Here is a 26204-nt window from a genome sequence, read left to right as displayed (position 1 = left end):
TTTGGTCTATCCTGTCCATTTGGAAGTCCCGATTTAACTGCCCAAATTTCTCTCCTGAACAAGCAGGCTGCACATATCAGTGAAATATGTGCAGACTGTTTGTTGTTTTTTTGGGTTTTTTTAGGGTTAATTTTTGTTAAAAAAATTACGTGAGGTCCCCCCAAATGGCTAACCAGCCCCGGACTTGCCAGCCTGTCCTGGTACCTAAAATTACGGGGAACAAAACGAGTAGGGATCCACCATAAATTAGGTAGCAGCACCAGGCTGCAGGGCCAGTCCTGGTTTTAATTATAGGGGGAAAAAATTGCGTAGGGGTCCCCCTATAATTAAAACCAGCATCGGACCCTTTCCAGCGGGGGGCTGATGCCACAGCCAGGGGAGCCCTTTCACAGGGCCCCCCAGCCGCAGCATCAGTCCTGACCACTAGTCAGCCCAGGCCAGGGATCTCTGGGGAGTTGGAGACCCACCAATAAATGGCTTCCCCTCTCCAGGGCACCCCTGGCCTAGACTGATAGCCCGGGGCTATCCCCGTCACCCTTGGGCAGTGAGTGGCGGGTTGATAGTGTATGTAGTGTGTAAAAAATAGAAATATCAACATTGTATTTACAGTGGAACTACAGGTCCCAGCAAGCCTCACCCGCATGCTGTTACTTGGAGAACCACAAGTACCAGCATGCGGGACATTAAGGGCTCGCTGGTACCTGTAGTTCACCTGTAAAGAAATGTGTAAAAAAACACAAAACACACACACTGTGAAAGTACAATTTTATTACATACCCACACATACTCACCTACATTACCAGGAGTGGTCCCATTGTCCAAAGTAGGCATCCAAGGTCTTCTTAAAACAAAAGAAAGAAAATCGCGATCCACACAACAGAAAGCAACTAGGATCGTTGATAACTCCCGAATTAAATGCTCTGACGTTGCTAATGCTTTTATAGAGCCGTATCTGAGCGTTCATTGGCTGAGATAGGTGAGCCCCCATCTCTCTCAGCCAATGAACGGCTCCTCCATTGAAGTCAATGGAGAGCCGCAGGTTACTAAAGTTTATTCTGCAGTTCACGCCTAGTTCTATCTAACTTACCACAGCTGTAATCAGTGCAGCGCATGCGCCGTTACGTTCACAAAATTGGCGCATGCGCAGCACTGCCTACAGCTGCGGTAATTTTGTTTCCCCAACCCAACCCCCCCTCCTCCCCTCCACTCACCTCCCTGTCCCCCACCTACCTAGCCTCAGCTGCTGTATTAAGTGTATTAATTAATACTAAAATAAAGGTAATTAAGGAAAATGTCCTTTAAACCGTTATTTTAGTGTTGAATAGGCCCCGGTGTATCTCGAGATTTCTAGGCAGATATTTGTTGAAGGGTGAACACATAAATAGGTAACATATTTAGTTATTTACTTAGAGACCTGTTTATGAAGTGAATTTGGGGAAAAGGGAGTCATTCAGACCCGCTCGTGAGCGGCAGTACGCTCGCAAGCGGGTCGCTGTTCCCCACTGCGCATGCACACGACGGAGGGAGCTCCGTCGTGCGCATGCGCGAGACCCGGGGAGCGACGGGCTTTCCATCGCTCCGGGTCCGATATTGATTGACAGCACGCCCCCTTTGGTGGGCGTGTCCCGAGGGCGTGCCTGCCAGACGGAGGCGTTCCCATGGGAACGCCTACCGTCTCAAGCCGGCCCCACTGACATCACTAGTGATGTCAGTGGGAGTGATTTTGGCTCTGATAGAGCCAAAATCACTCCAGGGCTTGCGGCAGCGAGACCCTACCGCAGGGTCTCCGTCGCAAGCCCGATGGTCGCGATGGTCAAGACCATCGCGACCATCATCATGGACACTCGCTATAGCTGTGGGTGGTAAGCCACAGCTATGCGAGCGTCCATGAGGATGCTCCAAAAAAAGGTAGGAGGGCCCTGATTCAGAGCGAGCGCTCTGGTCAGAGTGTTCAGCTCTGAATCAGGCCCAAAGTTCTTCTCTGTAAATACTTAGGCCCTGTTTGAGAGCCGGACGCTCTGACAGAGCGCTCGCTCTGAATCAGGGCCATCCTTCTTCATTTTTAGAGCGGCCTCCCAGCCGCTCGTATAGCTGTGGGTGACCACCCACAGCTATAGCGAGTGGCCAGGAAGATGGTCGCGATGGTCAAGACCATCGCGATCATCAGGCTTGCGACGAGACCCTTGTGGTAGGGTCTTGTTGCCGCAAGCCCTGGAGTGCTTTCGGCCCTATCAGAGCCGAGAGCCGAGAGCACTCCCACTGACATCACAAAGTGATGTCAGTGGGGCCAGCCCCAGATGGTAGGCGTTCCCATGGAAACGCCTCCGTCTTGGCAGCCACGCCCCCGGCACACCCACCAAAGGGGGCGTGCTGTCACTCACCATCGACAGCACTCCCCCTTTGTAGCGAGACCCGGAGCGACGGCTTGCCCGTCGCTATCCGGGTCTCGCGCATGCGCACAACGGAGCCGTCTCCATCGTGCGCATGCGCACTGGGCCAACATCGACCCGCTTGCGAGCGCTCAGCGCTTGTGAGCGGGTCTGAATTAGGCCCTTAGGGCGGAGATTTTGTCAAACTTTCGAAAGAGCACAAGTGGAGGAGTTACCCTTAGGAACCAATCACTGTTGCTACAATTCATCTAGTACCTTCTATAAAATGATAGCGAGAATCTTATTGGTTGCTATGGGTGATAAATCCACTTGTCTTATTTGGAAGGTTTGATAAATCTTCCTCTCAACTACTAAATGCAGTAAAAGAGTAGTGAGCTTTTACAGTATCTAGTAAATAATAATCAAAATACTTTGCAATGGTGTTCAAGATATTCAAATTAAAGACTCTGGGCCTGATTCAGACCCACTCGCGAGCGGCTGTCCGCCCGCAAGTGGGTCGATGTTATGGACTGAGCATGCGCACGACGGAGGGAGCTCCGTCGTGCGCATGCGCCAGACGCGACGAGCGAAGTAAAGTCCTTCGCTCGTTGTGTCCGATCAAAGGGGGCGTGCTGTCAATGTTGATTGACAGCACGCCCCCTTTGGTGGGCGTGCCGGGGGCGTGCCTCCCTGACGGGGGCGTTCCCACGGGAACGCCTCCCGTCAGAAGCCGGCCCACTGACATCACTAGTGATGTCAGTGGGAGTGATTTTGGCTCTGATAGAGCCAAAATCACTCCGGAGCTTGCGGTTGAAAACCTCAACCGCAGGCTCCGGCTCGCAAATTCGATGGTCGCGATGGTCTCGACCATCGCGACCATCACAATGCACGCTCGAATAGCCTGTGGGTGGTGACCCACAGCTATACGAGCGTCCAGGAGGACGCTCCATGAAAATGGAGCCCGGCCCTCATTCAGAGCGTGCGCTCTGCTCAGAGCGTACGGCTCTGAATGAGGGCCTCTATTTGACATTTACACATACACTGTGTATTACTGAACTGAATTAGCTACACGAAATATCTGGCGTGTATATGCATAGGTCCCTTTCAATCATCTACAGTAGATAGCCACATGTGATACCCTTGTGGCTTGTGGGGTGGGGTGGAGTGGATGGAGGTACCTTGATGTAGGATGGTCCTCTTCTGGGAATACTTTCCTGCTGTACCCTGACCCTCTCTCTCCCTCAGGATCTCTGAAACCACTGTTTATGCTCTTCTACTATCCTCACTCATTCTGCAGCTGCTGTTCCATCCACCTCCACTATTTTCAAGATGGCATCAGCCCTCCTTATGGTACTAGTGCTCTTCTGGTTGTAACTGACATTTTAGGCAATGGCCACTGTGGGATAAAGGAGCTTCTCTGCTGGCAATTACTGACACTCATCTGTCCTCTGCCCAACTGTCAGGTTTTTGCACCCCAGAGGATTGTGGGGGCTGTACCCTCCTGCGGCAGTGTAGCACACAGACAGAATAAAGTGACACCTTGTGATTGCAGGGTACCACACATGTTAGGGAGATGGTGTGTCTCTAAATCAACAAGAGGACAGTGACTGACAGATAGAAAGACTACAGTAATACATGCCTCACAATCATTGTTTCCACTTTGGGTTTTCTTTCCTGGTTTTCTTGGTTTGCAGCAGCCTGCCTCCAGGGAAATCTGCAATGTTAAGGTATAGTGTTTCCACTTTTGAATTATTTTTCCTGGTTGGATAGTTACAACTCTTCAGTCTCAGCCTTTTGACCTGTATTAAAGTGGTTACACAAATAAATGATGGAACTTAACAATCCTACTGAATGTTATCATCCGACCGTCAGTGTACGTACTAGTCAATCAAGGATCATTCTGCTCCAAATGATTATAGGATAACTGTTATAGATACCATCTCAATACATCAGGCAGCAGGTCCGATCCAGTTATCGGATCTGACTGCTTTGCACACTATAATCACCCCTGGGTATTGCAAACACACTGTGAGATAATCGGAATGACCAGCTGACCAATATGATTTTTAATAGAAAAATACTATGCAGAGTTAGAACAGGCCTGGTCCTGTTTTGGAAAGATGCCTGCAGCAAACCATATGTTTTACTTTCTCCACAAGTAACTAAAATACAGTCAACACTTCTCCCACCATCCTCCTCTGCCTCAGGTATATGAAAGCTAATACAATGTAATGTTCTGGTAGTAGCTTTCCAAAATTGGACACTTCCTCTACAGGCATGAAGGGAGCCTTTCAAGTGTACCTCTAAATGATTACATGGATTTGTCATGACATGTGAAAGCCATTATATCCGCAGGCAAGGCCTGCTGATTAGAAAACTGTACACAAGTTAATCAATAGATTTTATCAATACATTAGGATTTTTCATAATTGTGTGGATTTGACACATTAAAATGTATTTTTGTCAATCTTCCAAGTCACTTTAATGTTGTAGTTTTACACTTGTCAGCACAAAAATGTAAGTACTTGGTATTCTATGGTGAATCCATTACACAGTTTATTGCAGATTTTGATAATTAGACCTTGTCCTGTAATGAGATAGATTTAGGTGTCTATCTGAGGTTGTATAATCTAGTGGGGAGGTAAATACACTTTTGTAGGCATACATATTTTACTCTAATCATTGTGTGGTTGAGTTTAGTTGCTGTCTCAATGAAATAAATAATAGTGTCAGTTCTCAAACTCGGTCCTCAGGACCCCAAACAGTGCATGTTTTCTAAGTCACCTCACAGAATCAAAAATAAAATAATTAGCTCCACCTGTGGATCTTTTAAAGTGTGTCAGTGAGTAATGAATATACCTGTGCATCTGCCAGGAGACCTTGAAAATGTGAACTGTGTGGGGTCCTGAGGACCGAGTTTGAGAACCAGTGATATAAGCGGTTACACTATTGGTTTATATAACCCTCACTCAGCAGTTCTTCCCCTTCATACACCTGTGAGCTTATCACTAGGTACACCCCAGCTTGACCTCTCCACTCCAACTCTGACTTCTGCCTCTCCGCTCTCATTACCTCCCCTGGCACACCCACCTTCAAGGTTTCTCCCGCACTGCTCCCCACCTGTGGAACTCGCCAGGGCTGCCATCAGAAATTGTGGGGCCCGGGATTAACAAAATTGTCAGGGCCCTCTTTCCCCCACTACCTTATTCCTTCAAAAAAAAAGTACCCAAAAAATATCAAGCCTGCTCTCTTATGTGCGTCCAGCCAGCCCCCCTTTCTGTGCGTCCAGCCATACCCCTCTTATGTAAATACAGCCAGCCCCCTTATGTGTCCAGCCAGCCCCCTTATCTGTCCAGCCAGGACCCCCCTTATCTATCCAGCCAGGACCCCCCTTATCTGTCCAGCCAGGTCCCCTTATGTGTCCAGCCAGCCCCCTTATGTGTCCAGCCAGGACCCCCCCTTTATGTGTCCAGCCAGGACCCCCCTTATGTGTCCAGCCAGCCCCCTTATATGTCCAGCCAGGACCCCCCTTATCTGTCAAGCCAGGACCCCCCTTATGTGTCCAGCCAGCCCCCTTATCTGTCCAGCCAGCCCCCTTATCTGTCCAGCCAGGACCCCCCTTATCTGTCCAGCCAGCCCCCTTATCTGTTCAGCCAGGACCCCCCTTATGTGTCCAGCCAGCCCCCTTATGTGTCCAGCCAACCCCCTTATCTGTCCAGCTAGGACCCCCCTTATCTGTCAAGCCAGGACCCCTCTTATCTGTCCAGCCAGGACCCCCCTTATCTTTCCAGCCAGCCCCCTTATCTGTCCAGCCAGAACCCCCCTTATCTGTCCAGCCAGAACCCCCCTTATCTGTCCAGCCAGGACCCCCCTTATCTGTCCAGCCAGGTCCCTTATCTGTCCAGCCAGGACCCCCTTATGTGTCCAGCCAGGTCCCCTTATGTGTCCAGCCAGCCCCCCTCCTCTGTGTGTGTCCAGCCAGCCCCCCTCCTCTGTGTGTGTCCAGCCAGCCCTCCTCTCCTCCGCTTTCACAAGCGCTTCAGCACAGCACTTTTAAACTTACCGTCTGCTGCTGTGTGCTGTCTCCTCTGCTGAGTCCCGGCCCCCGAACACTGACGTGCCTGCACGTGTTCCCGGGCTGTTGGAGCCGCGGCGGGTCCTAGTGCCCGCCGGCTCGACTGAAGCTGCTGCTCTCCGTTAAAAAAAAAATGCTAGAAACGACAGTTGGGTGGAGCGGCCCCCCCCCCCCTTTCTGCCAGGTGTCCGGGCCCGGGACACTAGTCCTGGCAGTCCCCCCCCCCCCTGATGGCGGCCCTGGAACTCGCTGCCTCATCTGACTAGACTCTCCCAGACCTAAAATCTTTCAAGCGCTCCTATAAAACCGACTTTTTCACTTTCGCCTACCCTACCCTAATCGGCCATGTCCATTTGTGTCCCATTGCTGCTACTGTCTCCACTTTCTCAGTCACTTTAGGCTGTGAGCTCTGGCAAGCAGGTACCTGTTTCTGTCTCCTCTCTGCCCCTTCTCTGTCTACCTGATTTCTACCTAATATGTTATTTGTTGCAGTTTTATTTAAGTAGTGTTATTTAGCTACATTCACCTTATACATACAAAATTTGTGTTTGTTCTGTGCTACATGTCATTATACTGTAGCCTGTGCAACTCTTAATGGCATTTGTACCACATGCCTTGTTGTGATGTCGAATTTGTACCCACGTATTTGTATGCTGGCTGTCCAGCTCTGCAGAATTTGTGACTCCATACAAATGATGATGATAACAGCAAATTCCCTTTGTACTGTTTTGGCCTAATGCTACAACAGTTCCTTTTCTTTTTCAGAGAATGAGCTCCCACTTTTAGAATTCAAGCCATTGAGCAGTGGGCAAACAGTTGGTGGTTTTATATACAGAGGTTGTCAATCAGAACGGCTGTATGGAAGCTACGTATTTGGAGACCGCTATGGGTATGTTATAATCTTTATGTATTTGGACTTGCAGGGGCATATTAACGCCAAAGGGGTCCTGTGTGCATCGGGCTCCCTCCAGTCCCACCCATACTTACCGTGTGCCAACAAAGAAGTCCCTCCTCCTCTGTGGCACCATCTTCCTAGTGATATTCTGGAAGATGGATCAGGCTCACAAATGAGAAAAGGCTCTGGCAGAGCTAGCTTCTTCAAGATGTCACTGGGAAGATGGCGCCACAGAGAAGGACGAACCCACTAGCTGGCACATGGTACAGGGTGTGCAGCACAGTGGTACGTGTGTATCGCACACCCAACACCTATTTTAAATATGCCTATGTGGACTTGGAGTATTTATATACCGTAGCATTTTGGTGAACAACAAGACAGTGGGCCTGATTCAGCAAGGGACGCAGTTGCTAATACACGCGCAATTGGTCGATTAATTTGCACTGTGCATGCGTATGCATCGCAGTGTGCGTGCGCGAACTAGCAATTGCGATGGGAACTGTGTTTGCAGAGGCTGCGCAGACCAAGAGCAGAGTGATTGACAGCAAGTGGCATTTTTTGGCTGTTCCGGGATGTGGTCGGGCAAACGCTGGCATGCCAGTGCATTTCAACACCATTGTAGGGGCGTGCATAAAATTATCCACTGCGTGGCTATAAGCAGCCAAAGCACTGGTAGCGTGCGTGGATGTTAGCAATTTCTGAGTAAGGTCAGGGCTTGTGCAAGTGTACATATGGGTCCGATGTTACTCGATGTTACCGATTGTTTCGCTAGTATACGGATGTGAGTAAGGGGAAGTGGGCGTCCTTATGTCAGGCTGCGATCGCAATGTGAATGCAAGCATTTACATATCACCTCTGATATTAGCAACTGCGGTGCGTGGGTATAAGCAGAATAGAGTTCCTTGCTGAATCAGGCCTAGTATCCAGTACATCAGGAAAGAGGCAGATGCAAAATAGATACAGTTTGTACTGCTCTGTTTAAAATGCAAAGCTATTGTTATACATAAGAGCATTGTTCAATAAACAACTTTATTATTTTTATTATTTTAGTGTACTTTCCATTAATACATTTCATGTCCATTTCTTGATTTACTGTCATATTGTGTCACATCAGGGCCAGATAAACAATGGGGCAGGTGCACTACAGTTCCAGGCCTCCACATAAACATAGGCCTATCATTATGGCAGCATGATGATGAAATCCACCCAGCTGGCTACACAGTCAGCCATAAGTCGAAGGGGCCTATTCATCAAACGATAAATGGCCCAGTAACCATGTGGAAACGCATATTTAGGTTACCGGGCTATTCATCATTAGGGGTCCTCCTCGGTATTCAGCAAACTCCGAAAACTGAAAGTTTTTGGAGTGTGCTGCCGAGAACAAGCTCCATCTTCAGACAGCGTTTGTTCTCAGATCCCCGCGCCTTCCTATGGGAAGGAGTTCTGGGGATGTGAAGAGGGATCCGGATCCCTCCGCCGCCTCCTCACTACCTCCCCGGCGGCTTTGCGCATGAGTGACCTGAAGTCACACATGCATAGCCGGGACGACGGGGATCAGGTAAGTAACGCAGCTACAGAAGTAAATGCGATACTAACCACGGGGACAACTGCTTTTTGGACACAGCACTGGCCACAGCTTCTGCCCTTCTCTGTATACTGTAGGTCCTTGAATAAATTATTTTAGCCCTAGGCCCAAATGGCCCTTAATCCGGCCCTGTGTCACATGACTTATTCTGAAAATGCTTCAAATCAGAACTCATGAATGTCAGTAAAGGTAGAGTTTTTTGCTGGTATGACTGTGCCAGTCACCCGTTTATAACAGTATTCAAAGGGGATGATAAGCAATCCAACAAACGCATGCATTATTCCTTGTCTAGAGTGTATGTATTGGTTTAGCTATGTTGTCTATTGTGAATGTATAAGTCTTACAGTAGGAATTGTGAACCTGACATTTGCAGTACACCCTATACACCAGGACCGTCCGTAACTAGGAGTGTGCAAGCGGTGCCACCACACAGAGTGCAGAGCTCTGTGAGCGGCACCGCCACAAACCCACAGCCTCTGCAACTGGCTAGCAGGGTGCCTGGAAAGGCTCTCTGCAGCCAGAATCTCTGCAGGAGTGGCGCCTGGAGCGTCCTTAGGATGTGCGCACCGCTGCCATCACAGCCCCCAGGAGCATCCTGGGGATGCTTCGGGCATTGCTGCAAGTCCAGGCATTTGTAGCCCCTCCCCTCAGTGTGACATCACACGGAGGGGGTGTGTCCTGCACCTAGCGACGGGACAACTAGACACGGCACTGCTATACACCATGGCATTTTCTGGAGTATTGATTGCATGAAACAGGTAGAAAACACATAGACCTCCTTCTCTGTTGTGTATTTTTTACTGAGACTCTAGGAGTAGATGTAATACTATTTTCATTAAATATCATGCATTAAATTAGCTTTTTAATCACATAATGTCCCAGAATGCATGCAGCATAATATAGTTAATGATTTTTATGTAATATACAAGTCTATGAGCCTCATTTAGAGTTGCACATAAATGGTTTTGATTGGTGACATTTTGCTGTTGCAATTACAGATACCTGGAGTTTTAATCAATAAAAGTTAGGGCCGGCAGTGTTGAGGCACAGTGAGTATCCAATGAACCACCCAGGGGCTGAACTATGGGAGACAACGGAGGTGCCTGCTGCCGGGCTCCAGCACTGAAAGGGCACCCCCTCCATTGCCCACAATATATTCACCCCACTTAGGGTTGTAACTATGTACCCAATACATGGTACCTCTTCCCGGCACCTGAGAAGCCACTATACACTGGTGGAGAGCTCCATATCACACCATCAGCTGCCACCTCCGTCTATCTACTCATTGGTGTTGCTGCTGCTCGTCAGCTACTTTTGTTAGTGTGACAGGTCCAGCGCCCCCTCACCCACAACTCTCTGTCTCACTCCTCCATGGCATGCCTATATTCTGTGTACAACTGCGAGTGTATCTGCTTGCGAAATGCTACATTACAGTGTTAAAGTCTGTGACGGGGGGCAACAAATTATAACTTGCCTCCGGGAGTCTAGGATGAACTTATGCCACTGGAACCACCTGGTCTTCACTAATGGGAGCCTGCAGGACGCTGCCCTCTCTCTGCCCATATTTACATGACTAGCTGTGACATATGAACCAATATCACAGTATAATATCCTGATCTTAGAATGGTCAAACATAGCCAACAGGTCAGGCGCACAGGCTCATGTTCAGTGGTAATACAACAAGATGGTCACGGTAATAAGCTCAAGTGCAAAGTCAGAACAGCAGGTATAGAAATGGTGCACAAGCAGACAATCCTAAACAGATATAGAGGAAATGTGTCAAGCCTTGGAGAGAATGAAAATGGAGAGAGATAAAGTGCCAACCAATCAGCTTCAAACTGCCACCGTTTGGAATTAATGACGAGTGGTTGGTACTTTTTCTTTCCCCTTTATCTCTCTCCAAAGCTTGATACATCTCCCACAGAGTGCTGGAGCTAGGGATATAAACCTAATACTCTGGCAGCTTTCAGCAGCCAGGGTGGGGTTAAAATAGGCAAACCAGTTCTGAATCTCATGCAAAAGTGACGCCAGCAGTCTGGTGCTGACTGGCACTACAAATCCCTGAAGATGAAACAGGTACGCCACTAGAGGGTACACTTATGGCACACATCGCAGAGCACATTTGGCAGCAGAGAAAAATACTTGAGCAGGGCTTCTCTGAGGGAAAGAAGATAGGTCACAACTGGGTAGTGCCACGCGGCAGGAGGCCAGATGTCCCCGCCAAACAGAGTAGGTGGGTGCTAAATGACATTTTCAGGATAGTCACACTGCACATCAGGCCCTATGTTTCATAGCAGAGCTGGAAAAACGAATGAGAAAATGATTGAGCTATACACATCAGGAGAATCTCTTGGTGTATGTGAAATATTTACCACATAATATGCATATAAGATATTCTAGTTACCCTGAACACCATGAATATTTGTGAAAATCTGTAGAATTCCTTGTTCCCTTTGTAAAATAAGACTGCCACAACTCTACTGTAAGTGTTTAAAAATGTTTTTGTATTATGTGCAGAATAATGTAATAACTCATATGAAGAAGAGTAAGCCACTAAATTTGACAAACGTCATATATTTAGTTACATAACATTTATTATGTATTATAAAATCAGTGCCGTAGCAGGGCTCTAATGCACACTGGGTTGCATCTGCCACCCCCCTTTCCCCACACATATGATGGCATGTAGTGAGGGTGAGACCAGAAAGCTGAGGGCAATGTCTGGGGGTAAATTTACTAAAGTTCGATTTTGCATTCGATTTTGGTTCGATTTTTTATGAAAGGATTTACTAAAGGCAAAATCGAATGTCAAATCGAACAGAAAAAGGAATATGAAATGAAATCGAATTTCTGAAAAACATCGATGTTTTCACATTGAGGACAATAGGATCCCTTCATTTATTAACATTCGATTTGTAAATCGAATGAAAAACTAACTCAAACTCTAACTGCAAATCCCCAAATGAATAGATGAACTTCATGCATTAGTTTTCAGCATGAGCAGTTCGATTTGACACCAACACATGCATACATCAGTGAAATGTATACATGGATCTTACTGTAACAAACTTGGAAAGAGTTAATGTTAAAAAAATATGACGTGGGGTCCCCCCCCCCTAAATTTTCATAGCCAGTCTTAGCTATGTAAGTACAGGGAAAAAATTGCGTAGGGTTCCCCCTGTACTTAGCACAACCAGCACTGGGCTTTGATCTGGTCCTGGTTCTGGAATTACAGGAAAAAAAGCATAGGGTTCCCCTGTAATTTCCACAACCAGCACCGGACCCTTTCTAGCGGGAGGCTGATGCCACAGCCAGGGAAGCCCTTTCACCAGGCCCCCCAGCCGAAGTATCAGCCCTGACCACTAGTCAGCCCAGGCCAGGGGTCTCCCTCTCCAGGGTACCCCTGGTCTAGGCTGATAGCCTGGGGCTATCCTGGCCACCCCTGGGCGGTGGGTGATGGGTTGATAGTGTAAGTGTAGTATAATAAAAAGATAAGTGTAAACATTGTCTTTACAGTAGAACTACAGGTCCCTGCAAGTCTCCCCTGCGTGCTGGTACTTGGAGAACCACAAGTACCAGCATGCGGGGCATTAAGGGCCCGCTGTACCTGTAGTTCACTTGTAAAGAAATGTTCAAAAAAACACAATACACACACACCGTGATAGTAAAGTTTTAATACATACTCACACATACTCACCTACATTACCTGGACTGGTCCACTTCATCCTGTAGGCATCCACAGTCTTGGCAAAATAATAAAAACGAGTAACGTGATCCACACAATAGGCAAAAACCACGATGGTTGTTACCTCCTGAATGAAGAGCTCAGACGTGGCTTCTGCCTTTGTAGAGCCGTAACTGAGCATTCATTGGCTGAGAGAGGTCAGCCCCCGCCTCTCTTAGCCAATGAACGGCTCCCTCCATTGAAGCCAATGGAGAGTCGCAGGGTTACAAAAGTTTATTCTGTGGCATCAGCTCCTCACTAGAAAGGGTCCGGTGCTGGTTGTGGAAATTACAGGAGAACCCTACGCTTTTTTCCCCCTGTAATTCCAGAGCCAGGACCGGATCAGAGCCCAGTGCGCAACTACTCAATTTTTTCCCTGTACTTACACAACCAGGACTGGCTATGAAAAGTCTGGGGCTGGTTGTCTATTTAGGGGGGTGCCCCACATCATTTTTCTTTTAACAGTAACTCTTTACAAGCTTGATACAGTAAGATACATGCATGAATCTCACTGATGTATGTATGTATCTGTGTGAAATCAAACTGCTCATGCTGAAAATGAAAGCAAGAAGCTCTTCTATTCATTTGGGGATTTGCAGTTCATTTTAGAGTGGGATTTACTGTTCGATTTGGACATGAACATGAAAAATTGAACAGCAAATCCCTTCTTCGGGCCGTATTCAATTAGAGGTGAAAAGTCTGAATCCGCGGAAAAGTATCTCGGATGATGTCATTTCCCCAGGCGAAAACTTGTCCCCCGTATTCAATTCCAACGCGAAAAGTCAATGCAATGTAATCGGTGGAAAAGTTTTGCCTATGAATAGCAGTCGGAACAAAGTGCAGAATTGCAGTTTTGGGGTGCTAACTGTCGGGAAACCACCCTGCACCCTTGGGACAGTCCCCCAAAGATAAACTATGTAAAAAAATTATAAAAAAAAAAAGACTTTAGAACACCCCAAAAGGTACTTTCATTTTGGGGGTGAAAAAGTTCAAAGTTGGAGGAAAAACTTTAAATCTAGTGAAATAGACTTCTGGGGAGTCCCCAAGTATGGGGCAGGTGTTTTTTTTATTGCAGGTGCTTGCGGCAGGTGGATTTTTTATGTGATTTAAAACTTAACTTTAGCAACTTAAAAATATGCTAGCACCCATTTTCAAGTACCCCAAATTTTCTGGGAGTAGTTATTTTCTAACAAAAAAATACTGCTTAATGCTCTTCTTCACCACTTGTGTTAATGCGCTAATTGGCAGCAATTGTCACAACTTAAGTACCCCAAATACTTTCATTAGGGCTAATCGGGGGCATCTATAGTGATCCCCAATGTTAGTGCATCTTTTGGGGGGTTTCAGGCTGAGTTCACCATTTTTGACAGGACTTTTCGCCTGTTTGTTTCGCCAAGTGCCGTTTCCGCGTCCTTTCTAATTGAATACGGCAAATACCGGGAGCGCACCCGATACTTTTCCGCATGCAAAACACACGATGTAGGCGAAAAGGCCAGCATGCGAAAAAGTATCGCGGTTGCGAAACTAATTGAATATGGCCCTTAAACTGAAACAAGATCGAAATCGAGTTAAAAATCGCAAAGCAAAATCCTTTATTAGTAAATTTGAGATTTGCTAAGGCATTTTGCTGTTTGAGTTCAAATCAATCTCAGGAGATTTCAGAGATTCATAAAAATGAATCTCAAATCGAACCATAGTAAATATACTCCCTGGTCGGCTCTCTGGCTCCTCTCCAGGCTGATACCTACAGTAAGTGAACAGAACAGAGTTATGATATATATCTGTCGCATGCTTCATTGTTCTGGCTTTCAACCCTCCTTTTCATCCATACCTTTATGTCATTCATTAGGTAGAGTTTATAGCTATTGCATTAGACATTACACAAAGCTACTCTCTGGATATGATTGTATTCAATACTGAGAGCAGTTTGCCATGTAGCAATGAGAATAAACAACAATGTCTAATAATATAATATTACTTTAAAGCATTTATGGAAATTTCACAAAGACATGTACCAATTAACAAAGTAAAGGCGCTATATTTATGAAACGTCAGCTTGGAGCTGAAAATTGAAAGCAGCATTCACATTCACTATAAAGCCCAGAGTGCATTTCACTGAAAGTGCCGCTTTAAATCTTCTTCCCCAAAAGCCGCCTGCTTAGTAAATATAGCCCAGGGTGTCTGAAGATAGGAAATGTCTTAAAGTGAAATTATACCTGCATTAAATCTCTGATATTTCATTGTTGTTTGTATTTATGTACAAGTGATGATTCTCTCATTTCAGGAACTTTGTAACGCTCCATCAAAACGCCATCACTAAACAGTGGCAGGAGAAGCTGTTCTGTCTTGGCAGCGGAGCTTCCTGCAGAGGACCCTTCACAGGCCATGTACTGGGATTTGGAGAAGATGAACTAGGTACAATGCACAGAGAAAATCACCAAACCGTACTATAAACAAGACTTTACATAGATCAATTGCAATTCCCCACAATATGTTTTACTTTGTTTTTCATTAAATAGACATAGAGTAGGTAAAAGAAAAAGACAGCTGCAGCATAAATAGTATATATACCACATAACATTAAGTCAGAATAGCTTTCAGACACTTTCCTTAAATGTAAAATATAAAAATACACATAACAAACTAGACACCCATACAAGAAGGATGGAACTCTACAGAATGTTTATAAAATGACTAAGGGCCCTATTTACTATCCACAGTTCAAATGCGGTTGCAGTGTGATATTTTCACCTAAATTCGCATTACGAATTTAGGAAATATCACAGGAATTTATCAAAAAACCTTTTCAGGGACAGAGTTTGCGATAAATCTCCGTCCCTGCGAATGTCCTCCGTAGTCTTCTCACTCAAACTCCCCCCCCCCCCCCCCCAGTAATCGCACCCCCCCCAGCGACCCCTCCGCGGCAGCCCCCCCATTCACTTACACATACCTCGGTGCTCCGATGAGGTGATCCCTCTGAGGCTCCGGTCAGCTGGTCTCCCGGCTCCTGCACTGTTACCCCGGTCAGCTGCTCTATGCTGCAAACAGTGGGATAACATACAAACTCCACACATATATGACATTGGTGGGAATTGATCCCAAGACCTAAGTGCTGTGAAGCAGTAATTTCTAATTAACCTAAGTGCAGTCAATAGGTACAATAAAAAATGACATGGAATTGATTGGATTAATTAAATTAAAAGTAAATAGAGAGAGTGTAATATGTAAAACATTTGAATACTTAACTGATATGAAATTTAAAACGAATTTTTGTTATCCCTGAAGGTTAAGCTGTTACAAAGGTTCACGATCAGGTGGAGACATTAATAGTAGAAATAATTTATGACAGGCAAGCGTAGCTGAGTGCAGCGGGCGATATTTGTTAACCTATTGTTTCAGCTTTGTGCCAGTGAAAGCTGCTTTCTTTCTCTAGAATAGACCTTGGGGGTGTTTGGCAGTCCTAAGTCATTAACATGCAAAGTAAAATTAATAATAGGGAGCTGACTGGGCAAACTTGGAAGTGCATCCATCACGTGTGAGAGCACAGAATTTTCCTGCAAACAGGTTGGCATTTGTTGCCTCATCGGAAGTGATGTAAACTTTTCTATTGAATGTAATCAAGTCACTTGATGTGTTGATGTGCACATGGTAAACTAATGTACTGGAACAGCTAAAATGACTAACCAAAATGATAAGGCAGAACAACAAGATTGGTCACTTAGTTTCCTGAGTTATTTAATCACAATATGAGGGACATATGAGTAAATAAGGGACATTACTCAGCTGTATTTACAAGGGAATCGGATATAGGAACACTACTTAGATTTGACATGCACCATGAGCATATAGACAGTACTTTCCAAGATGCCATAATTTCATATCAGACTGCAAAATCAAGATGTTCTAGGTGTCCACATATGTAATCACAGTCACATGTGCAAGAGGATAAAGCGGGCAGTATACTGTTGCAATGTGATTGGCTGATGTAAATGACTGGAAATATCACATGAACAGAATTGAGAAAGTCTTCTACATTGCACTAACTAAATATCCCTGGGAGCTAGTGAGCTTATTACTATGCCATGACCAAGCCCAAACTATGTTAAACATGAGGTCTGACAAATGCCTCCGGCATGTCATAAAATAATGTGCTATATTGGCATTTCTAACAGGTGAAGTCTATATACTGTCAAGCAGTAAAAGCATGACTCAGACGCACAGCGGAAAACTCTACAAGATTATTGACCCTAAAAGGTAAAGATTTTGTTTCTGTTCAAAATGTGTATAGAGGTTTAGTTATATTGTCTGGGCATATAAAACAAACTAAGTATGAAACATATTTTTCTATGCCTTTTCACACTGATAATGTTACAACAACTAATTAATAATATTCAAATGTCAATATATTCTGTTGAAAAAAGAATGATGCCCCATTTTATAGTGAGTTATGATATCATCAAATATTATTGGTTAGTTCTGATTTCATCACTTCAGTATTCATAATAAAAACTTGTCTGTTATAATATACACCGCACCCCCTACTGTAAATTGTTACAGATATTAAAAAAGTGCCCCTTGATTTCTGTGACTTCCCCATTACCTCTAATACAGTCTTACTCATTTTTAATCTCAAACTAACCCTTTAAGAAAACAGGGTACTGTACATTGCAAGCTTGTCAGCCAGTTTATGTGATTATGATGCTTGCCTTGCCATGAATGGCCATCGTTCCAAGACACGCATGAAACAGTTTTCAGTGTTTAAAGCTAATATTGAATCAAATAAAAGGAAACGTGTAAAACCCTGTTCTCTTGTATGGTCATAGAACATCTTTGTAAATTCTAATATGTATATAGATTACAGTATGAGTGCATTATCCAATTTATAAGTAGCAAATCTGACAATAAAAAAAAAGTGTTTGTATCATATGAGTATATTATAATGTTACACGAGTGCTTACACATTCGGTGTACTTTCATTCTAAGATTACCTTCCACATACCTATTATAATTAGGATATACAGTAATCCAAATGATTCATTCAGTGATTCACCGATTCCTCTAAAACCTGTCTTACTCAATCTTTAGATGGTTACACACCTCACTGACCAACCGATTTGGTAAGCTATACACAATTACCAATCGGCCGCTTGATCTGTCTGGCCAGACTTCACAACTGGGTAAGTATTTAAAATTGTACACCCAGTTGTGAATTAGTGTTGTTGGTTCCTGTGGCCAGTGTACGAGGGTCGGCAGGTTGCCCTTGCAGACAGGCAGGTGTGTTGCAGGGCTGACCTGTTATGTCTGTAAACAGCATCATTTACAGACATATCATCTATCCACACGGACAGATGCACTTAGCGATATGTCATTCGTCGGCTGTACAAGCGACATATCGCATAGTGTATACCCTGCTTAAATCTCAAACTATCCTCATTGAAAAAAAACAGGGTACTGTGCATTGCAAGCTTGTCAGCCAGTTCTTGTGATTATTTTCAGTGTTTTAAGATTGAATTCAATAAATGTAAATTAGACACAATTTTTCCAACCCCAATATACTCTCAGTCTGAGCACATAAACTTAGATTGTATTACAAACATGGCAAGGCGCATGAATATGATAAAAACAATGAAATGTAAATTAATAGATTAACTAGGTGCTTAACACTGTTGTAGTTTGCAAGGTTCAAGGATTGTCCACATAATATAAATGTAAGTAAACAAATCTAATTAGCTGAAATAATTACATACCTTTAATTTTGTCGTCAACTCCGAAAAAAATCACTATACACTAGTATAACGAAATATATAAGTTTTGTGTGTGTGTGGCTTTATAATGTCCAACAGACAAGCAGCTCCCAAAATGGCTGTGTTTACAGCGAGAGTAAACGTTTAGAAATAAATGAACCTCATAGCATTCTTCTACAGGAGTGTTAGCAGAAAGAAATGGCTTCACATTTATTTGGAAACCAGGGTCAGGCGTTAACCTGTGAAAAAAATAATTAAATAGAAGACGGGGAGGGGAATGTCCCACACAGTTGATATTGAATAAGTCACCATGACATACTTTGACCTTTTTACTGTAAAATGTATATAAATGCAAGCTTGTTGCTAGCCTTTGCCTCCGAATGCTGCTAGTGCTTGAAGCTAATTCTGTCAGCCGCTGGGATCTGATTACAAAATAAATCTAAACTGACCTTGACTCTTTTCTAGGATTTTAGTCAACTAGTAGGGTGGTCCCAGAATGTCATACCTGAAAGGCCAGACCCCCCATTGTAGCAGTCTTGCTGGAGTTATTCAGTGTGTGGGTGAGAAGGATGTTTTGTATTGAATATCAGAGAGGATTTGGATAAAGCAGATTGCTAGAATGCTAAACCTATCGGCCCCAATAGTGTTAATGAATAAATTGCAATTCTGACAAATGGTAATATAAGTATTATATACAGTTTGGGAAATTGTTTTTTTCTCATGTCTTGTAAAGTTTATAGCAATAGCATTATATACATAATGATGAAGCCATGTGACACAAAACATTACTCCAAACTTCTCAGATGAAGTTACTCATCTAATGAATTTAAAAAATATCAGAAACTAGTATTACAGGGACATTGTGGTAGTATTATTAAAAGCATGTATGAACCTCTTGCATTACAATGATTAACTGGACAGATTCATTTCATTAGTCTAGTTGTAACAAAGATATCTGAATTCTGGAAGGGTAATACTACTGATATACTGATATTATTATTCCTTATTTTTATGGCGTCACAAGGGTTCCACAGCGCCTTACCAATGAGCAAAACAAGAAAACAGTTATTAATAGCACAAAACAATGCAAGATAAGGACATGGTTTATAATCACTGCTGCATCCACGATTATAACACTCAAATAAGCAGCAGGACGTCAACAACCAAGTGTTAGGTGATGTTGTGGGGAGTTAGGAGTATATGATTGTACAAGTAAAGTTAGGAGAAGTATGTGAGGGAAAAGGGCCCTGCTTGTGAGAGCTTACATTCTAAAGGGGAGCGTCAGACAGACAGGGGTGATACAGATGGGGTAGAAAGTGAGGAAGGAGCAGTTGTATAAGTCTCCCATACCTGCAGCAAGTGCAGAGATGTACTTACTCTCAATATAAATCCCCTTACATCAGGAGGCTTTTAGATATTTTTTTGTACTTTCTATGGTCCAAATATTATACCTGCACCAGGACATTGCACTGCACCCCTCTGCTTCATCACTTAGCATGGCCAAACACTACAGCTCATGGCAGTATACCACTTAGCATAGACTCATTACTCGTTAGTGAGATGTCAGTGGCAGAAATTAAGTCTGTCCTGCAGAGCTGGCATGTGGGGAACTCCTGCTCAGTGAAGAGCACATTAATTAGTACAATGTATATGTAAGTAATATGTACACTTTATACACAGTGCACTTTATTTCAACGGAGGAGACGACAGCACTGCCTTTATTATATTTGCCACAATTACATGATTTAAGTTTTCTTTAACATTAGGCAAAGTGCACCTAGAAATGTGGTTCTACCCTGAGGTACAATTGGACTGTGCACAATAAGGCTGATTCTGAGTTGGAGTAAAGCAAAAATAGAATGTAATACCCCTTTCACACTTGCTGCAATAACCCGGGTTACTGTGCATTGTGAAAGGGTCACGAGAAGGGATGATCACAGGTTCAACCCGGCCTTATGATGCAGTGTGAATGGGTCCCGTTCACTGTATAGGAAGAGCTGGTGCTTGGAGATGATCTCCACTCATGGGAAGGACCTGTGAACAGAAACCCGGCATTCTGATGTGAAAGCGGTATTACTATGCACCTTGGGAAACCATGTTACGCTGCAGGTGGGGCAGAGAGATGTAGATTTGGGAGGGGTGTGTCCAATTTCAAATCTAAATTGCAGTGTAAAAATGAAGCTGTCCAGTATTTCTGGGCTACATGCAAAAGCAGCCAGTGCACAGTTACTTGCTCTTTTTTGCTTTACTCCGATCACAGAATCAGGTCCAATCTGACCCATTATGGGGCATATTCAATTGGGGGTGAGAAAAGCAATAATCCCACACCCGTGAGGTTTTCCTGCAGGTGCAGGATTTTGCTATTCAATTAGGTGCAGATTTTTTTCCTTTTTTGAGCGCCGGGAGCTTTTTATTCTCGCACCTCCTGAGCACCTCCAGTGAGAAGATGGAGGGAGGCCAACGGGAGCCACGGAGACCTCCGGGCAGGTAAGTGTAGAATTTTTATTCTTTTTTTTTCATGCGGCGCGAGGTTTTCAGCTCTGAAAACCCCGCAACCACTTTTTTTAAAATTGGATACCACGGGTATCGGGAGTGCACATACCTGTGGTAATCCAAAATTGGGCACGAGGGGTGTGATGTTTTTTCTTCGCTAAACCTTTGCTAAAGTTGAATATGCCCCTATATGTATAGGGCAAGAGCTCCACCAGCTCTAAGTGGGTGCAAAAATTAATGGTTTTACAGAGTGAAAATGGCTGTGCATTCTTGTGCAACGCAAGAAAAGTCCCTTAAATGCGCCCTCTCCATCCCTTCTATCTCATTTTAATATTCAAGCTACGTACCTGGGCCCCAAAGTGTCTACTCTGCAAAAACAACCCACCCAATTCCTCCCATCCTCGTTACTGATCCTCCATTGCCCTCTTGCTCTACAGGCAAATGTACTATGACAGAGTTTTAGACCCACCAGCATAAAGCAGAGCACATGATGTCACCAAAGAGGATTGAGCACCATATCTTGGCTTTATTACCTGCTGTAACAATGAATTGTGATGTCATCACTTCAGTATAAATAAAGTACAAGTGCTTTAGATTAAAGGGATATTAGCTGCTTCGGGCCTCATTTACTAACGAGTTGTATGATAAATGGTGCTCCAGCCAATCAGCTCCCAACTGTAATTTTTCTAACAGTTGACAGTTGGGAGCTGATTGGCTGGAGCACCATTTATCATACACAGTGACATTTATCACTCGTTTTGGTGATAAAACTCATTAGTATATGGGGCCTTCATGTGGCCATGAAACTGTTGGTTAATGAAAATTATGTTTTCATTTTATGCTGGAAATCACATGGGTAATATTAATATGACATCTTAAGCACAAAGGGGTCAATCCTATTATGTGCGAAGGGTGCGAGTTGCCGTAGCAACGGCGTTAAAATGACTGCAATGGGCCGAGACCTCGCTCCCTTCGCAGCCCGTTCTGAGCCCGAATTCGCAGAATTTTGCTCGCAGCCCTTTTGTGCAAGGTTCAGCAAATCCAGGCTGCCGTAAAGTGCGGCCATTGCCGCGATGACTCGCACCGGCGAGATCATCGCGGCTAATAGGATTGACCCCGTAGTATTGTCAACATGGGTGACTTTAGCGAATTGAATGGAATACATGTATTCATAATTGAAGGGATTATGGACCTCATTCAGAGGCGGTCGCACGGAGCGATTGGTCGTAGCGAGCGATGTTTTTTTCAACTGCGCATGCATGCACATGGCAGTGCGCGTGCACAAGCCTGTCTTTCCGACTGCAATCCTCTTGCTCGTTAGTCACTACGAGGTCGTAGCTGATATTGACATTTCGTGCTGTTTGTGGGTGGTTACAGGGGAAGGTGCTTGTGAACGGGGGTGTGGTGGTGCAGACGCAGGCGTGGTTGACCTCAAAAAGGGCGTTTTAAGGGCGTGCATATATTACTGAGTGAGTCATCACACACGTCATCTCGTTGCAATAACGATACTGCTGCTCGTAGTGCTAAAGGTAGCCCAGGGTCTACCTTTAGCATTGTGAGTGCAGGCAATGGTTTCTGCCTCAACCGATGTTTGTAGGCAATTAACACTGTAACAGGTGTTAATCGTGCTGACGTAGGTTGCCGCCTGCGACCGACTCTGAATTAGGCCGTAGAGATAGGAGGTGTGCTTTCATTGTTGTGGGTGTTTCCGCGCTTACGATGTGCGTTGCGACTGAGCACTCATTTTGCATATTCTCGATGACTTTGGGTGTTACTGATTGCTCCCGAGCGACCGCCTCTGAATGAGGGCCTATGTGTAAACATAATTTTATATAGAGCTATTAGTCCAGCGGTGACGGGAATAATAATGAACATTTTCTATTAGTTTTTTGCACCACTATTCTATCAGTCTATAATTGATTTTAAAACATATTTCACCTCAACTTGTAAAACCCTGAACCTACTATTAAATATTAAGAAAGATTTAGATTTTGTCTGATAACATTTGTAATATCTACAAGTCAGGGGCGTTTCTAGAGAGGAGGGGGCCCGTGTGCAGTCTCCATCACAGGACCCCTCCTCTCTGTCCGGCGGCCAGCAGCGCACTGAGCGAGTCCCCAGAGTCTATAGTGCATGCGATGGTCACTGGCGCATGCGCAAACAATGGGAAAATTGGCCGCGGTGGCCATTTTCCAGCCATTTTTTACAGCGCAGACACTGGCGCCGACGTGGGTCTCACGAGAGGTAAGTATAATATGGATGCAGTGTGTGCAGTGCGGGCCCCCCCTGGACCCAGGGGCCCGTATGCCCCGCACACCCTGCACCCATTATAAATACGCCACTGCTACAAGTGTAGACTGTGATTTTAGAAGCACACCACACACTTTGCTTTCTATTTGTGTTATTTGTGTGTGTGTGTAGAAGTACAAGTACCGTAAGCCCCAATAGTAAGTGTACACTTGAAATCTAGTTTTTATCGCTTGTTGTCCTTTTAGTAATGCAAATAAGATGGACATTTTAAGTAAGAAAGATGCTTGGTAAGGCTAAGTCGCAAGGTCCATGGCATGCCAAGCTGGGCTAGTTGGTATATGAGGATACAGCTGTAGAAAGCAAGGTCCACTGTCCCAGCTGAACGTTCATTGACTAGGTCTGCTTGTTTGACCATCTTAGAATGATAAGAAACCATTGTGATGTCTTTACTTCAAGTGTAACAATTATGAATTCATTAAAATAATGAGCAAGTTTAGACTTCTTGCCATTTTCGGGGTGGTACAAAAAGTCTTCTTGCTAAGTCAACTGTATCTTCAAATATACACAATGCATAGTCTATACACATGTCATAGAAACAGAATTTGACGGCAAGTAAGAATCACTTGGCCCATCTAGTCTGCTCTTTTTTTACCTTTTAGTAACCTCAACCCTATGTGATCCTCAGTTCTTTGTAAGGATAATCTTATGCCTATCCCAAGCATGTTTAAATTGTTCTACTGTCTTAGCCTCTACCACCTCTAATGGGAGGTTATTCCACTTATTTACAACCCTATCTGTGAAGTAATTTTTCCTCAAATTTCCTTTGAATCTACTCCCTCCAGTTTCAGTACATGTCCTTGTGTTTTAGTACTATTCTCTTCTTTTGAAGAATGTCTCCCTCCTGCACCTTATTAAAACCCATGATATATTTGAAAGTTTCTATCATGTCCCCCCTTTCAATTCTCTGTTCCAGACTATACATATTGAGATCTCTTAGTCTTTCCTGATAAGTTTTGTGATGTAGACCATGCACCATTTTAGTTGCCCTTCTTTGTACAGTCTCTTATGTATTTATATATTTCTGGAGATGTGGCCTCCAGAACTGAACACAGTATTCTAGATGAGGCCGTACCAATGACCTATACAGTGGCATTATCACTTCTTTCTTTCTGCTACTGAGTCCTCTCCCTATGCAACCAAGCGTCTGACTTGCCTTCTCATTGCTTTGTTACAATGCTTACCTGCCTTTAAATCACCTGAAATAGTAACTCCTAGATCCCTTTCCTCCTCTGTAGTTTCCATTAGAGTACACTCAATACTATATTTAGCTTTTTGGTTCTTGACACCAAAGTCCATATATTGCTTTTTTTAGCATTAAACTGTAGTTGCCATGTTCTTGACCATCCTCTAGTCTATCTAGATCCTCCATCATTTGTCTTACCCCTCCAGGTGTGTCTACCCTGTTGCATATTTTTGTGTCATCTGCAAAAAGGCATACTTTTTCATTAGTACCACTTGCAATGTCACCAACAAATATAATAAAAAGCACTGGTCCAAGTACAGAACCTTGGGGTACACCAATTGTCACAATTCCTTCCTGAGACTGCACTCCATTTACTACAACTCTCTGTTTCCTATTCTGCAACCAAGTTTTTATCCATTTAACCATCTTAGAATCCAGTCCCAAGCTTTCAAGTTTATTTATCAGTCTGCAATGTGGGACCGTGTCAAAAGCCTTACTAAAGTCTAGATAAGCTGCAGCTATGCCCCCCCCCCCCCCCCCCCCTTGATCTATTACTTTAGTCACCCATTCAAAAAAAATCAATAAGATTGGTTTGGCATGATCACCCCCTAGTAACCCCATGCTGTTTGGGATCCTGTAAATTGTTGGATTTGGGATGTTCACAAGTGTTTCTTTTAATAGTGATTCCATTATTTTCCCTACTACTGATGTAATGTTCACTGGTCGGTACTTACTTGCCTTTTCCTTGCTTCCACTTTTGTACAGTGGGATTACATTTGCTTTTTCCCAGTCCTCTGGAATTACTCCTATAGCTAGAGACTGGTTGAATAATTAAGTTAATGGTGTTACCAGCACCCCTTTAAGTATCCTTGGATGTATCTCATCTGGCCCCATTGATTTGTCCACTTTCAGTTTTGTCAGGACCTTTTCCTCTGTAAATATATTTGTATCTACCTCATGTATAACCTTGCAACTTAACTGTGGCCCCTTTCCCTCTCCTTCTGTAGTGAATACCGAGCAAAAATAACCATTTAGATGATCTGCTATGGCCTTGTCTCCCTCCACAAGACTCACTTTCTGTCTTCATTCTTATTATTCCACCATTTCATTTTCTTCTTTCATTTATATACTTAAAAAAAGTTTTGCCCATTTACTTACTGACTGGCCCTTTTCTCTTCAGCCTGTGCCTTTGCACATCTGATCAGCTTCTTGGTCTTCATACTGACAAAATACACCTCTTTGTCTTCATTATTCTGAGTCTGCTTATATTTCCTAAATGCCTTGTTTTTTGCTTGCACACTAGCTGATACTTCTTTTGTAAACCATACTGGCTTCCTTTTCCATGTGCCTTTCCTAACCCTTTTGATACAAAGATCTGTTGCTTTCTCTATTGCACTTTTTAATTCTTCCCACCACTCCTGCACTCCTTCCAAGTTCCTCCAATCTGCCAATGAATTGCTTACACATCTCCCCATCTCTGCAAAATCAGCCTTCCTAAAATCTAACACCTTTGTTTTTGTGTGGCATGAGTAGAATCCTGTCTTTATACTAAACCATACTGCTTGATGGTCACTGGATCCTAGGTTTTCTCCAACACTTATATCTGATATCCTATTGCCATTTGTGCGTATGATGTCCAGTATAGCATCTTTGCAAGTGAGCTCCTTCACCAGTTGCTTGAGGGATGCTCCCTGCAAGGCATTTCGAACGTCCCCACTTCTAGTGGAACTTGCAAAAGAGCCCTCCCAATTTGCATCTGGTAGATTAAAGTCTCCCATGATTATTACCTCTCCTTTTAAAGTCATTTAAGTGATGTCTTGCAAAAG

General features: G+C 44.1%; 1 protein-coding gene across 1 annotated transcript in view; it reads left to right on the top strand.

Moving 5' to 3' along the window:
• The window catches only part of HHIP (hedgehog interacting protein), a 145983-nt gene that overhangs the window by 102799 nt on the left and 16980 nt on the right, over nt 1-26204 (top strand). The window contains exons 9-11 of the mRNA XM_088448037.1: nt 7210-7333; nt 14933-15063; nt 16821-16902. Coding sequence (XP_088304163.1) covers nt 7210-7333; nt 14933-15063; nt 16821-16902 — 337 coding nt within the window. The remainder of the gene's footprint in view (nt 1-7209; nt 7334-14932; nt 15064-16820; nt 16903-26204) is intronic.

Source organism: Taudactylus pleione, unplaced genomic scaffold, assembly GCF_031769625.1.
Source record: "Taudactylus pleione unplaced genomic scaffold, aTauple2 ptg000021l, whole genome shotgun sequence".
In the NCBI taxonomy this organism is placed as follows: domain Eukaryota; kingdom Metazoa; phylum Chordata; class Amphibia; order Anura; family Myobatrachidae; genus Taudactylus; species Taudactylus pleione.
Note: the sequence above shows the minus strand (reverse complement) of the source record. Positions and strands in the feature narration are given on the sequence as shown.